The 16,432-nt window shown below is 36.2% G+C and overlaps 1 protein-coding gene across 3 annotated transcripts in view; it reads left to right on the plus strand.

Moving 5' to 3' along the window:
• Positions 1-16,432, plus strand: part of DIAPH2 (diaphanous related formin 2) — a 1,060,116-nt gene that overhangs the window by 319,700 nt on the left and 723,984 nt on the right. For all 3 annotated transcript variants that reach the window (XM_053581174.1, XM_053581176.1, XM_053581177.1), the window contains 3 exons: positions 2,712-2,816; positions 7,847-8,152; positions 15,078-15,192. In XM_053581174.1, the coding sequence (XP_053437149.1) occupies positions 2,712-2,816; positions 7,847-8,152; positions 15,078-15,192 (526 nt within the window). The remainder of the gene's footprint in view (positions 1-2,711; positions 2,817-7,846; positions 8,153-15,077; positions 15,193-16,432) is intronic.

The following is a 16,432-nucleotide window of genomic DNA, read 5'->3' on the forward strand; positions in this document are numbered from 1 at the left end:
GATTGAAGCACACATCTAAAAGCTCTCTAGTTTTCAGCCTTCTGACAGCAAGATAAAGTAGTTACATATTGCTGTCTCTTCAAAGTTATGACTTACCTTGGAGATTAGATAATCACTTTTGCTATCACTCTAGAAATTATAGAGTATTACTGAAGTTACTTCAGGGCATCTAAAGAAATATCTTTGCTCTTTCAGTTACTAGAATAGATTTTAAGAGCTTGAGCATAAAATGTTTGTGTGAAGCTGTCATTTTTATTGGTGAAAGAAAATGCATGCTTTCTGATTAATAGACTTTTATATTTCTAATTTTATTGTTTTAAGTAGCATATTTAAAATTCCCTTTGAAAAATCTTAGAATCTCCTCAATTTTGGGCTGACACTGTGATTAGATACCATAAGACTGGAGCAAATTGTGATTATCTGTCTAGGAAAGTTTTATGTAAGCGTATATTATGGGGAAAGGAGTCTTGAAGTAATACCCTGTTTCCCCGAAAATAAGACATCCTCCGAAAATAAGACCTACTTACAGGAAAGATAAGATGTCCCCTGAAAATAAGACCTAGCGCATCTTTGGGAGCACACCTTAAAATACGACACTGTCTTATTTTCGGGGAAACAGGGTAGAAGAGAGATTCCGTGTTCGATGCTTTAGTCACATCACCAGCATTTAGAATGAAAAAATATATATAGTGTCCCAGTGGTTAGCTACACGCATTCTCTTCTTCTGGGTCATTTTAAGAGGCAGTATAAAGTCACTTTTAAGAATGTGTTAGAATGAGAGGCATCTCAGTTTTCCACTAATTTGCTCTGACCTTAAGTAAGCCACTTGTTTGGACCCTAGTTTCTTCATCATTAAAAAGAGAGGATAAGATTAATGGACTTGGAAGAAGACTTCTTCCACCTCAGATATTTCAGGCTTCTGTGATTCCTATTCTGTTTATTTACAGATAAACATAATTTTAAATTCAAATCAGAAACATTATGTGCCTCTCTTCAAATGTACCAACAATCCATGTATAGAAGGAAGATACTACATACAGTGTACTTTTATAGATACCAGGTTTGAGAAGCACACAGGAGAAGCTAACTTTGGGAGTGGGGATGGGAGTATAGATTTAGAGAAATCTTAACATGAATAGTAGTGAAGGTGGGCAAGGTCACATTGGAGGAAATCCATCTTAGTCAACTAGGATAACAAGGTCATTGACTGAAGAATCTATGGATCCTTCACTCTTAGGATCTGGGATGAGTTTGAAATTTAAAGAGATTTGAAAAAATTTGGACCAGCTTCTGTGGAACATTTTCCGGCAACTCCAGTAGAGATACATTACTAAGTGGTATTTCAGATTTGACCCAGACACTATTATTATCTAGTATGCTTATGTGCTCTTTCTTTAGACCTAGATCAGAATGGCGTTTTATCATTTTCAAAGGTCAAATCTACTATAAGGATGAATATTTGTTAACAGTGAACATACGTTAGTATTGTTCTACAAATGCTAAAGACAACTCTGGGCAGTAAGATATATCACTTTTAGAAACAGAACTAATGTGGGGATAATGTATAGACTTCTAAAATGACTTGAGGTGACATTGACAATAAAAAGCAAATAAAATGTTCTGTAGCTGGACTTTGGCAGTATTCACTGTAAATAGGCAGGCTGATTTGTGCCTGCTTTAAGCCCTGTCTGAGGAAAAGGTTGGGGCAGGATGCAGCAAATGAAGATTCACCATTCAGGCAGGCTCTTTGGCTTAGCACACCATATATTAACTTCTCATTTTCCTTCTTCTAAAATGTTTTACGAGAGTTTGGTTAACCATCTGAAGGAGAAAGCTGTCACAGCATATATCATTCTACAGTCAGAGTTTTTGGAGTACCACTTTTTGGATGCTAGGCAACTAAGGCTGCAATAGAAATATTTCAGTTGGTATTAATGTACAATCATTTAAACATTCTAAACGTGTAATCTCTTTTCAAGATTAAACATACTTAAAGAATTGAAACTGCTCGATGTCATATTTTTGGATTTCCTTTTCTAAATCACGAAACTAAATGAGATGAAATATTTAAAAAACTATTCTAAAATTGAGTTTTCAATAAAAAATAACACAAATACCCGTTATATAAAGACAGACTTCTCAGCCTACTTTTTTTTTTTTTTTTTGAGACAGAGTCTCACTTGGTGGCCCACAGAGTGCTGTGGCATCATAGCTCATAGCAACCCTCAGACTCTTGGGCTCAAGCGATTCTCTTACTTCAGCCTGCCGAGTAGCTGGGACCACAGACGCTCACCACAATGCCCAGCTATTTTTAGTGATAAGGTCTTGCTCTGGCTCGAGCTGGTCTCGAACCCATGAGCTCAGGCAGTCCACCCACCTTGGCCTCGTAGAGTGCTAGGATTATAGGGATGAGCCAATGTGCCCAGCCCAAACGTAGGGGTGTATTTTTTTTGTATTTTTTTCAGAAGTGAAAATGGGTTTGTTTACCTGGGGTAGGGAGCATATTTCTTCTTTACTCCTACCATTACCAACAGCAATTTCCTATCCCCACATGGGTACTTAATTGGCAAGAAAATAATCGAGAGTTCTGATTTTCTGAATGCTCTGGGAATTCAGCTAAGCAAAAATTATTCCACTTAATACATAATATTACTTAAAGCTTTCTCAAAACTATAGTATTAACTGTACATTTTTGGTGGTGATCATTACAGTTTGATGAAGAATTCACAGCTCGACAGGAAGCTCAAGCTGAGCTTCAAAAGAAAGAAGAAAAAATCAAAGAACTTGAAACAGAAATCCAGCAACTTCGAACCCAGGTAATGAAAGAAGATACAGACTTTGTGTCATGTCAGTGAGTTCAATGGTAGACAATTACCTTGTTAGATAGAAAGAAAAATGTGACCAGAAGCAGACTTTTTGGCAGTTTCACATTTTAGTTGAAATAACTGTACCGATTTGATTTTTCAGGACAATAAATCATTTTAATGTTTGGAAAAAAAATAAGGCATTAGTTGTTCAAACTGGTCTGGCCCTGAGTATTTTTTAACAGACGATATTACACAGGCAAGGCTTTTTTTTTTTTTTGTAGAGACAGAGTCTCACTTTATTGCCCTCAGTAGAGTGCCGTGGCGTCACACAGCTAACAGCAACCTCCAGTTCCTGGGTTTAGGCAATTCTCTTGCCTCAGCCTCCCAACTAGCTGGGACTACAGGTGCCTGCCACAACGCCCGACTGTTTTTTGTTGCAGTTCAGTGAGGCTGGATTTGAACCCGCCACCCTCGGCATATGGGGCTGGCGCCTTACTCACTGAGCCACAGGCGCCGCCCAAAGACTGTTTTTGAGATGAAAGTTTTATGATAAGTTGAAAAATTGGGTGCATAGTATTTTCTTTCAAAACGAATATGGAAATGCTCTTTGTTGTAATTATCCCGATAGCTTCTTGGTATCTCTTTACATCTAAATTAAAATCCATTTCAAAATCTATAAACTTTACAATTCTCCCTATGTTCTCTATAATGACATCCTCCCATATACACTTAAATTCTTAATTAGGGTATCTAGACTTTAGAACTGATTAAATAAGTACTCTTCTAGAATGAAGAGTCTTGTTTGTTTTTGTTTTTGTTTTTGTTTGGAGATAGAATCTCACTTTGCCACCCTGGGGTTGAGTGCCCTGACTTCATCATAGCTCATAGCAACCTCAAACTCTTAGGCTCAGGCGTTCAATCCTGTTGCCTTAGCTTCCCAAGTAGCTGGGACAACAGGTGCCCTACCACAACGCCAGGCTAATTTTTCTATTTTAGTAGAGATGGAGTCTCACTCTTGCTCAGGCTGGTCTCAAACTCCTGAGCTCAAGCAATCTACCCAACTTGGTTTCCCAGAGTGCTATGATTACAGGTATGAGCCTCCACACCCAGCCAAATGAAGAGTCTTAAATGAATATTAAGAAATTTCAGATGACGTCTTAACATAGTAGGTGCTCAGTAGGTATTTGTTGATTGACTGGATCTGTTTCTATCAGTATAGAAAATCTACCTCAGAAGTTACCAGTAAACTCCAAAGTACCAAATGTGGTGGCTTTTCCCTACCCTTAGCTTGCCTTAGGTGATACTTTTTTTTTTTTCACTGAATATCTTTCTCTCTCTCTTTCTCATCTAACTTCTTTTCTACATGTTTGAGAATTCAGTTTCTCTTTATTTTTTCTTCCCCCAGATGGTAACATTCTGCAGTGTTCTGTCCTCTGCTATTCTTTTCACTATATATCCTTGCTCTAATATCCCATTCAATATCATACATTCAAATATCACCTTTTAATAGGTGTCAATTCTCTTTGGTTTATCTTCTATGTCCAGCTAGCCCTATAGGAAGTTCCTACTGAATATTGAAATCAAATCCAGTGTTTATGTTCTCTCTTTCCTCAAACAAGCTTTGTGTCCATTCTTAAGTTTTACGACCATTTTTTAACATAATGAAGCTAGAGTTTTCTTTCCTTTTTCCCTGCCTCACCTCCTGACAAATTAAACTAGTCACTGTTTTCTGTCTGTTCTTTCTGTGACTTGATGCCCTCTGCCCCACCCCTTGCATCAAAATCTTGAACCCCTCAGTTTCACTCTCTCATTACATCTTCCCTAGACTATTATAATTGTTTTCAGACTTTTCTCTTGCCTATCGTCTCTTCCTCTTCAGATTCATCCTCTATGTCAGTGGCAAATTAATCTTCCTAAAACACTGCCCTGATTATTGTCACTCCAGGCTTTAATATGTTCAATGGTTGCCTGTTGCAGTCAGGATTAAATAAAATCTCCTTACCAGGAATTTTAAGGCCATCTGGCTAGAGCTTCCTTATCTCCCCTTTGCAGCCTAGGCTATGATTACTCCCCTAACTACAGCCTCTGTTGCAGCTAAGTCACCTTTCCTCCCTTCATATTTGGAACTTACTGTCTCCACAATTTCCTTTGCCAGCATTTCCCAGATATTAGTTACAGAGATGCTAATAGGTTTTTCATAAGGAAAGCATTCTATAGTTCCAATAAATTGGGTACATATGAAATTCTTCTCTTGCAGATTCTTAATACTCATTAGCATATTAAAGGGTCTAAAATGTTTTTACATTGAAGCAACTTGTCTGCCTCATTTTCATATAGCTTTCTCAGACTCACTTGATGACAGCATCTTTTATCTCAGAATAGCTGTTAACATCTCCTGGAAATAGACTTTTCATCTAGCTTAGTTGAAAAATGTTGTCATGTTAAGGGGAGAAATTCCCTCCCTTGCTCATCTATGCACATGAAACATATCCTATAAGAAGCTCAGTAAGAGACCCTTTGGGAAAACTTCACCAAAAACTCTGGGGAATTTCTCTGAATATTTGTATCACTTTTTTATACCATCCATATGATATTTGTTGGTATGCCTGATCTATTTCTTCTAGTCAGGCATAGACAACTTGATGACAATGTATTTCTTATTCAAGGCCCTATTGCACGTAGCACAGGGTCTTATGACTTAGTGAGTAACTGCTTATTTATTGCTGAAGTAACTGTAAAAGTGCTATAACACAATACTCTCTAGTACCCCCCAAAAGGTGTCAAGTATTCAATTTTCATTTGCCGTAATCAATTCACAATACTATGTTACAACCTTATTTAATTATTCAATCCTAATTGTTCACGGGAGGGAAGTAAAGACTGATATGATTTGATTTTTGAAGACTGGTGGCATTTAATATAAACACTTGAGATTCTTTATTAAATTTATAAAATATTTAACTTAAGTAAAATCATATTTTCAGTAATAGCATTTTGTGACTGTGTAAGTTTCATAACAAATATCTATACAGGCAAAAAATTGATGTTTGCAAATGGATGTTAATTTTATTATCTATTAATAAAAATGAGACACATTTTGCTTTTCAAAGCATATAAAAATACATTAATCCACAAACATGTGGGATAAATTGCCAATTTCCTGGACTTTTCATTTTCTCCCACCATTTCTTTGATGTCAATCAAGACTGTAAATGTCAAACTGTTTTCTGTAGTTTTGCTGCTTTAAAAATAAAAGAATTTTGCACATTTTAATCCTGTCTTTAATTTTTCCTAACCTTAGAGAGTATTACATTCCAGGAGAAGATTGTCATTTATTAAATATAGAAGCACTTTAGTTGTATATGTGGGTATGCAAACTTAAGCATTCATTTATGTGAATAATATATTTGTTTATGTGGAGTGAATATTATGGGAAACATTTCTATGATTACATATAACTATGTAATGTTATGAGTGTTAACTTGCAATAGTTTATAAATAGGTCAGTCCTTTAAAACATTTATTATTCAAAAAATATGCTTCAACTTATTTATTTTGTTATGATATTTCTAACTTTAGTTAATACAAATAGACCAGGTAGAAAATTTATGTAAAGGTAAGAGGACTTTCTCCCAAAATCAAAATTACACTCCACCAAGAAATTTCATTAGTTTTAAACCTTACATTCAGTTAATCTAATGTCGAATCTTGATTACAAAATATCTATTCATTGGTACTGGTTTTTTAGGAGTGTTTAAAATGAACAGATCCTATTTTATATTCATTTATTTAGGAAAGTGAACCATTGCAGTCAGCAGTGGTTTAAAGAAATGAGTACAGATTAGTCATCCAAAAAGAAGACAATATGAGGGCGGTGCCTGTTGCTCAGTTGGTAAGGCGCCGGCCCCATATACCGAGGGCAGCGGGTTCAAACCTGGCCCCGGCTGAACTGCAACCAAAAAAAATAGCCAGGCGTTGTGGCGGGCGCCTGTAGTCCCAGCTACTTGGAGGCTGAGGCAAGAGAATCGCTTAAGCCCAGGAGTTGGAGGTTGCTGTGAGCTGTGTGATGCCATGGCACTCTACCGAGGGCCATAAAGTGAGACTCTGTCTCTACAAAAAAAAAAAAAAAAAAGAAGAAGACAATATGAAATGCAATGTGTTCCTTTGTCTGTTATCCATTGTCATTAGAAAATGAGGTTGAAGTTACTTTCTGATAGTAGAAATGTTATACCCACCTCTTAGTCTGGTCTGTTTGAATTAATTTTCGTCATGACAAATGACACCCTCTCATGAAGATATAGTCTGTTATAGTGGAAAGAGGACTGACTACCTTAGGTATGCTAAGAGCCACAATGCAATCCTAATCACATTTCATACCACTTGGCCTTTGATTAGTCATTTAACTTTTATTCAGTTACAGTTTCCTCATCTCTACACAATGAGATAAAGATGAGATTAAAATATCCTATCTACATTACAGGGTTATAATAAGGATCAAAAGAAAAAATAAATGTAAAATACTGATAAGAATATATTACTATGCAAATGAATGCTACTTAGTATTAATTACTGGTATTAGAAGACAGCTAAGTTGCTGATGCTATGAAACAGACTCTTTGTGTAAAGCTAATTGGTCCCCAAGGGAATTGAATCCATAGTGTTGTATTAATTATGCCATTTTCAAACCAAGTATTCTAATAGGCAAAAGCAATATACAGGACTTCTTTGCATATATTTATAGTGAAAGGTAATTTTTCATTATTTTGGAGGAATATTTTACAAATTCTGGAAGATGTCAAGTTTCCCAGCATTAGTATATTAGCAGAAGTAGTCACTGTTTTGCTTATCAGAAATTTACACAGTTCTTTCTTGTGTACTATTAAACACTTAGATATTGCTAAATATCTTATGTATGTAGTAACATCAAGTGTATATAATCTTAATAATTAAATAAAGTAAATATAATCTTAAGTAAACCACAGATGTCTACTGATATGTATTCTTTCTGATATATTTAACTTGGATTATTTATATTTCAGGCACATTCACTCTCAGCTTCATCAGGAGGCCCTCCTCCACCACCTCCTTTGCCGGGAGTTGGGCCATCTCCACCCCCACCTCCACCAGCACCACCTCTACCCGGAGGAATTCCTCTTCCTCCTCCACTTCTTTTACCTGGAATGACTGGGATACCACCACCACCTTGGTTTGGGGGACCCCCTCCACCACCACCCTTTGGAGGACTTCCACCTCCTCCAGGAGCATTAGCTGATTTACCTTATGGAATGAAACAGAAAAAATTATATAAACCTGAAGTGTCCATGAAGCGAATCAATTGGTCCAAGGTAACAGTTTTTTGACTTTACCTAGCCATGGTTGATTATTAACGTGTAAATAACTACATTACTATGTGGACATTTTGTATGATGTTTGAGACTGTGACTGCTGACCTTTTTTATTTATTTATTTACTTTTTGAGACAGAATATCACTGAGTAGCCCTGGGGTAGAGTACCCCGTGTCATTATAGCTCACAGCAACCTTAGACTCCTGGGCTCAAGCGGTTCTCTTGCCTCAGTCTCCTGAGTAGCTGGGACTGCAGGTGCCTGCCACAACACCCGGCTATTTTTAGAGACAGGGTCTCACTCTATCTCTGGCTGGTCTTGAACCCATGAGCTCAGGCAATCCACCTACCTCGGCCTCCCAAAGTTCTGAGATTGTAGGCATGAGCCACCACACCCAGCGTTACCAACAATTTTAAACATATGACACCTCTGCTTATGGACATACAAACAAATAAGTAAAGAGAAATCTAAAAGAAGTTCTACATTTTAATTCCACCCCCCTTTTAACTTTTTGTTCTTTCCGTGTATATCTTTTTATACTGTCTACCTCTTAAAAAGTTGTTGTAGTCATTCTTGGTAGCTTTGTCTTTTAGTCTTCCTACTATAATATAAATTATATATGTCCAGTAATTGTAGGAATAAATTATTCTGTATTTGTGTATTTACTTTTACCAGGAAGTTTGATATCTTCAGATGATTTCTTGCTGTTCATTTGTATCCTTTTCTTTCATATTGAAGAATTCCTTTTAGCAATTCTTGGATAGGTCTGGAGGTGATGAAATCCCTCAGCTTTTGTTTGTCTAGAAAAGTTTTTATTTATTTTTCATGTTTGAAAGATATCTGAGTAAGATATAGTAATGTAGGATTAAAGTTCTTTTTCTTCAGCCCTTTGAATACGTCATGCCATTCTTTCCTGACCTATAAGGTTTCCACTGAAAAGTCTGCTGCCAGTCATATTAGAGCTTCTTTATGTTTTTTTTTTTTTTTTTCTTAACATCCTGAGAACTTTTTCTTTGTTTGTGTTCTTGGGAGCTTGATTATTAAATGCCTGAAGTAGTCTTGTTTTGATTCAATTTATTTGTTGTTCTGTTACCTTCTTGCACCTAAATATTGATATCTTTCTCTAAGTTTAGAAAATTCCCTGTTATTTCTTTGAATTAACTTTCTACCTCAATTTCTCTTTCTACTGCCTCTATACGGCCAATATCTCTTGGATTTGCCCTTCTGAGGCTGTTTTCTAGATCATGTAAGTATGCTTCATTCTTTTTCTTTTTTTTTTTTTACTTTTTTCTCTCCTGATTGTATTTTCAAATAGCCTGTCTTCACCCTCACTAATTCTTTCTTCTGCTCGATCAGTTCTGCTCTTGAGAGACGGGGGCATTTCTCAGTTTGCCCATTGGATTTTTTAGCTCCAGAATTTCTACTTGGTTTTTTTTTTTTTTTTATGTCAATCTTTTTGCCATGTTTTTTTTTTTTTTTTTTTTTTTTTCCCTGATAGGCTTCTGAATTCCTTCCCTGTATTATCTTGAAGTTCACTGAGCTTCTTCAGGTTACTATTTTGAATTCTTTGTCTGAAAAGTCATATACGTTTCTCTGAAAGGTACATCCCTCTGGGATTGGTCACTAGTACCTTATTTAACTTGTGTTGTGAGGTCATGTTTTCCTGGATATTTTTGATGCTTGTGGATGTTCATTGATGTGTGGGCACTGAATAGTTAGGCATTTATTTTCTCAGATTCTTTGAACCCATCCTCCTTGAGAAAGCTTTCCAGACACTCAAAGGGAATGATTGTTGTGATCTATGTCTTTGGTCACTGCAGCCATATCAGCACTGGGGGTGCCCCAATCTCAATAATACTGTGACTTTTAACAGGCTCCCAGTGGTACTGCCTTGGTGGACTTTGCATAGATGTGGGATAACTCCCTGCATTACCAGGCAAAGTCCCTCACTTTTCTTCCTTTACTCTTCTGTACTGGGCTGTTGGAGTTGGGGGAGGAGAGATGTGGGTGCTTCCTTGTGGTCACTGCATCTGGGACTATGCCAAGTCATACTAGAACCCAGCCAATCTCATCCAATGCCCATTGTGAGTGTTACCTGGCAATTTCTGATGTTTATTCGTAGCCTAAGTGGTCTTCAGTCACTGGGTGGTGATTCCTGCCAGGACTGGGTCCTTCCCCTTCAAGGTAGCATCTTTATTTTTGGCCCAGGGTAGGTCTAGAAATGCCATCTGGGAGCTATGACTTGGAATAAGAGGCTTCACAAGACTGCTTGGTATTTTAATGTGGCTTAGCTGGTGCCTAAATTTCAAAACTAAATATTCTGAATTGTTTTCCCCATGTGGAAAGTTTGTCCCTGAGCTGTACTGCCAGGACTTGGGGAAGGAATGACATAAGCACAGGCACAGTTGCCACCATTGGTACCTCATGAGGTCACGCGCACCCCAAACCTATTGGTTTCTTGCAAGGAAAGCCATAGGAATTGACTGAGGTCTGCGGCCTTTATGGCCAGACTGCCTTATGAATTTATTTTAGGTCCAGGTTGCTTTTTGTCAGCTAGTTGGTGGGGCTAGTCTTACCTCAGGTTTTGGGGCTGAGGATTCCCTCTGGCTGTGCTGATCTAAATGCTCTCTTTGTGGGTGCCAGCAGTATTTTGCCTTGTGTTGTGTTCACCTGTGACAGGGTAGCCCTGAGTTCTAGTGCAAATTCCCACAGTTACTTTAATCTTCCTTCCCAAGGCACACAAATTCTTTCTCCACTCTTTCCTGGTATGGCACTGCTGGGGAATGAAAGAGGGGTGTTGTGAGCAAGGTGAGATGCTTTTTTTGTCTCAGGCTGGCCTCAAACAATTTTCCCACCTTGGCATCCCAAAGTGCTAGTTTTATAGGTGTGAGCTACCATGCCCAGCCCTTATTCTTAATAGTTCCAGATAATCTTTTTTTATTTCTGTGATAATAAGTTGTAATGTCTACTCTTTTGGTTCTGATTTTGTTTCCTTTGGGTGTTTGGGTTCCCCCCTACTTGGTTAGTCTACCTAATGGTTTGTTGATTTTGTTTATCTTTTCAAAAAAACAGCTTTTCGTTTTCATCGATTATATATATTTAGTCTCTATTTCATTTAATTCTTATCTGAGCTTTTTTTATTTCCTTCTGATAATTTTGTTTGGTTTGTTCTTGCTTTTCTATTTCCTTGAGTTATATATTAAGTTGTTTATTTGAAATCTACTTGCTTGATAAAGGCATTCACTGGTATAAACTTCCCTCTTAGCACTGCTTTTGTTGTGTTCTATATTATTTATGCTGTTTTTCCATTTTTGTTTGTTTTAAGCTTTCCTATTTACTTCCTAATTGACCCAGTGGTCATTCCAGAGTATATTGTTTAATTCCATGTATTTGTATGCTTTCTGTAGTTCCCTTTGTTGTTCATATCTGGGTTTATTCCATTGTGTTTTGGTAAGGTATTAGATATTATTTTGATTTTTAAATGTTTTGACATTTGTTTGATGTGATAATGTATGGTTTATCCTGTAGAATGTGCCATGTGCTTATGAGAAGAGTTGATGAATTCTTAAGGGAAGAATGTGTATTCTGCAGTTGTTGGATAAAATGCTTTGTAAATTTCTCTTAGATACATTGTGTCTAAAGTCCAGTTTAAATCCAGTGTTCCATTGTTCACTTTCTAAATAGATGGTTTGACTAACACTAAGAGTAGAGTGTGAAAGTCTCCAACTATTAATTAAATTGGGGGTCTGTCTCTTTATTTATCTCTAATAACGTTTGCTATATATATCTGGTTGTTTTAGTATTGGATACATATATAATTATTATATCTTCTCATGGATTTGATTCCTTTGTAATTATATAATGATCTTATTTGTTTCTTTTTACTATTTTTGACTTTATGTCTATTTTATCTGGTGTAAATATATAGTTACTTCTACTTGCTTTTGGTTTCTATTTGTGTGGAATATCTTCTTTCATTCCTTCATTTTTAGTCTGTATGCATGTTTACTCGTGAAGTGTGTATCATATAGGCAGGCAAGAAATAATGGGGTTATGGTTTTTCATCCATTCAGCCTGTCTGTATTGTTTAAAGGGATAATTTAATCTCTTTATATTTAATGTTATTGATGAGCGAGAAGTTATTCTTATCATTTTAATTGTTTTCTAGGTGTTTTGTACATTCTTTGTTCCTTTCTTTTATTGTTTATCATTGTTGTTTGATAGTTTTCTATATTGGTAGCATCTGAGTCCTTTCTCTTTCTTATTTGTGTGTCTGCTCTACTAATGAATTTTATACTTTCATGTTCTTTTATCATGGCAGATACCCTTTCATTTCCAGATGTGGGGCTTTCTGAAGCATTTCTTATAGGTCTAGTCTAAGGGTGATGAATTCCCTTATTTTTGCTTGTCTGGGAAAGACTTTATTTCTCCTTTATTTTCAACAATCACTTTGCTAGGTATAGTATTCTTGGCTAGCATTGTATTTTTTATTTTAGCACTTTGAATATATCATCCTATCCTTGCCTGGCCTATAGCCTCTCTGTTGTACTACACCACCCATTCCCTGGGATGCAAGACACCATGGGACAGAGTACTTGTGTCCTCTTTCTACTGCTGCATCTAGCTGATGATGCACTGCTGTGTCCTTCCAGGTAAATCCAAGGAGATTTAATAGGCCTCCAGGGATGTGGAGATACAGGGGCTATTGGACCCCAGTGCAGGATCTAGGCCCATTGGACTGGGCTCTTAAAATGGTACCATGCTGCAGTTGCTTCAGTCTTAGGGGTATGGGACCCATTGTGAGCTCCCTCTGTGAAACAAGGCCATCTCATGGACACCATTTAGCTCCTTATAATTAGTCTCAGGGCCTGTGAATTACTAGGATTGTAGTTGTCTCAGTGGATGTGTGGATTGCAGGGGATCTCTCTTTCTCCACACTGGGGAGTCTCTTGATGCTCTTTACTGATCCTGGCCAAACCGGCCACCTTGCTTTCTTCTTTATTCGCACCTCAGGTGTTTACTGTTAGTTCTCTGGTGAACTCCAGTGTTCTCCCTTAGATGCTTTATTTGGGGAATGATTATCTACTGTAGGGGTCCTCAAACTGCGGCCCGTGGGCCACATGAGGTGGTGTGATTGTATTTGTTCCTGTTTTGTTTTTTTTTACTTCAAAATAAGATATGTGCAGTGTGCATAGGAATTTGTTCATAATTTTTTTTTTTTAAACTATAGTCTGGCCCTCCAACAGTCTGAGGGACAGTGAATTGGCCCCCTGTTTAAAAAGTTTGAGGATGCCTGATCTACTGACTGATTTGATTCTGCTTTGTGGAGGAGATGAGGGCCAGGTGCCTTTAGTCAGCTATCTTAAAGTTTCCCCCTATTTTCTTAAATACTGTGTAATTTTGTGTGTGTGTGTGTGTGTGTGTGTGGTTTTGGCCGGGGCTGGGTTTGAACCCACCACCTCCGGTATATGGGGCCAGTGCCTTACCCCTTTGAGCTAAAGGCACCACCCTACTGTGTAATCTTTTTTTATTATTGAAAGTTGTTACTTATATTCTTAGAGAATGATTTTTTGTGTGTATTAAACTTTTAAATAGGTGGCAATATTACGTAGTAACCTAACCTCATTATATTTTGATATGAATTACCAAAATATTTTCTTTGAATGTTAATTTCCATTATTATTATGAAATAATATTTCTTTTAAAAGATTTTTATGTAGATTGACACAGTCCTCATTCCCTGGGAAGTAATCTTCTAATGAAAATACATTTACTCAGACAGCCATTTGGGGAAAGGACTCATCTAAGAGCATACTTACAGTGATATCCTACAGTGGTTATGTAATCAGTTTTAATAGTTGAACATATACCTATGCTTTGCTTGTGAGAGTAAATGAGGTGTAAATGATTTAGAATGTAGCCATTTTTAATTAGGGATAACCCATTAAAATATAGGATTCAGAAGCTGTTGGCCCAGTAATCTGTGTGTGTAAATGTAATGATGTGTTTGCTAATTCAGCAATTTACCATATAGCATAATGGTCCTTTCATATCATAAAGCATCATGATGTACTGGAAAATGGACAGTTCTAATGCTGGGTTTCATCATATTGGTTAAGAGCACAATTCTTTAGAGATAGACTGTGTGGGTTTAAATTCTAGCTCTGTCATTTACCACTTAGGTAGCCACTTAAACTTTATAGGATTGTTTCCTCATCTTTAACATGGAGATAATAATAGGTCCTGCATTAAAGGGTTATTGTGAGGATTAGATGAGTAAATATAGGCAAAAAACTTAAAACAGCACCTGACACATAGTAAGATGTTTTGGTTTTTGCCTTCAGCCTAATCAATAAACATCAAGAATTCACTTTTCTAAGTCTCAGTCTCCCTGTTTTTAAAAATTCAGAAACAATAAGAACATATGTGAATTGGGAGAAGGATTAAGTAAATTATTTTTTATACTCTTTCCAGTTGAAGAATTTTTTTTTATTTTAATTTTTTTAAAAAGATTTTTTTTAATTTTTTTTATTTTATTAAATCATAGCTGTGTACATTAATATGATCATGGGGCACCATACACTTGGTTCATAGACCGCTTGTAAACGTCTTAGCAAGGTAACTAAGAAAATGCCAGGAGGGCTATGTCAACTAATGTGATGAAAATGTGTCAGCTGAAGAATTTTTAAAGTGTAATTTGCTATACAGCTTATTGCTATCGTGTACCTCTTCTTCACACCAATAGAATTCTGTGAGTTTTCCAATTAGTATTTACCTTAAAACTATTATTTAGGTAGATCATAAAATTGACTTAGTGGATACAGAAATAAAGGAACTATTATTCAATCTTGCTGAAAGTGAATTCTTGGAAAATTTAAACATGAAGTAATATAATTTTGAAACTTTTTTGGTTATTTTTGTTTTAGATTGAACCCAAAGAATTATCTGAGAACTGTTTCTGGTTAAAAGTTAAAGAAGAAAAGTTTGAGAATCCGGATCTCTTTGCAAAGTTGGCACTGACTTTTGCTACCCAGAGAAAAGGTACATTTTACTTTTTAAAATAGAAATTCCTGGTTGTGATACATTAGAATTCAGTTCTTTGCTAAAATTTTTTTTTTGTGTGTCTACTCTTTTTCACAACCGACAGGGTACTTAATAAGTATATTGTTTATTTGATAACATTGCTTGTTTGAAATATTCCTTATTTGATAATAGAGGGCTTTGTTTATGATTATATACTTAACCTCCTGTGAATTTCACATATAGTTTTAATACTACTCAATATCATAACTAATCATTGTGGTTCATGAATTTTGGGGATTATATTTCAACATGGGTATTTCATTAACTATTGCAGAAGTGATAGTTCAATTAAGCATAGAATTTTTTCTGTTTGTATGAATCTTTACAACTAACATGTGGAAATATTCCACGCTCTCATACCCTTAAAATTAGTACCTTTACCATTTATTTGTCTGATTTATCACAATCTGCCCTGGAATATGAGAATATGATTTTTGGAAGATTCAAAGAGGGAGAGAGAAGGGTGAACATTCTTTCTTTCTTTTTTTAAGACAGAGTCTCACTTTGTCACCCTCAGTAGAGTGCCATGGCATCATAGGTCACAGTAGCCTCAAACGCCTGCCACCATGCTCAGCCGTTTTTTTTTTTTTTTTTTTTCCTAAGAAGTCTCACTCTTGCTCAGGCTATCTCAAACTTCTGAGCTCAAGCAGTCTACCTACTTCAGCCTCAAAAATTATTTCTTTTCAGCCCTTCTATCATATCTTGCATATTGGAGGTGCTTGTGTTGTATTTGTTCCTTATATGTTGAAGTTAACATACACACTGAAATCTGGGATGATCAGACTATTCTGAAGAATTTTGACATTTTCAAAAATTTCATTAGATCTACTTTCTTTTTCCCTATTTGTTATAGTAGACATTACATTTAAAGGGTTCTGCAATAACTTGAGATTATCATTAATTATAATCACTTTTTAAAGATAAAAATGGCTTAAAGCTAAGTATTCATGCTTATTGCAAAGTATTCATATAGTTTTTAAAAAGATGGCTTAAAAGATGTAAATCTTCCTTCAATTTCATGCATACAGCCTTTTTCACAGAGAAAAACATTATTGCTAATTTCTTGCATTGCCTCTTAGAAATAGTCTGCCTCTAGATGCATATGTGTATTTATCATTTATAAAAAAAAATTTTTTTTGTAGTTTTTGGCTGGGGCTGGGTTTGAACCTGCCACCTCTGGCATATGGGGCCGGCACCC

The sequence above is a fragment of the Nycticebus coucang genome, chromosome X, assembly GCF_027406575.1.
Source record: "Nycticebus coucang isolate mNycCou1 chromosome X, mNycCou1.pri, whole genome shotgun sequence".
Lineage (NCBI taxonomy): Eukaryota > Metazoa > Chordata > Mammalia > Primates > Lorisidae > Nycticebus > Nycticebus coucang.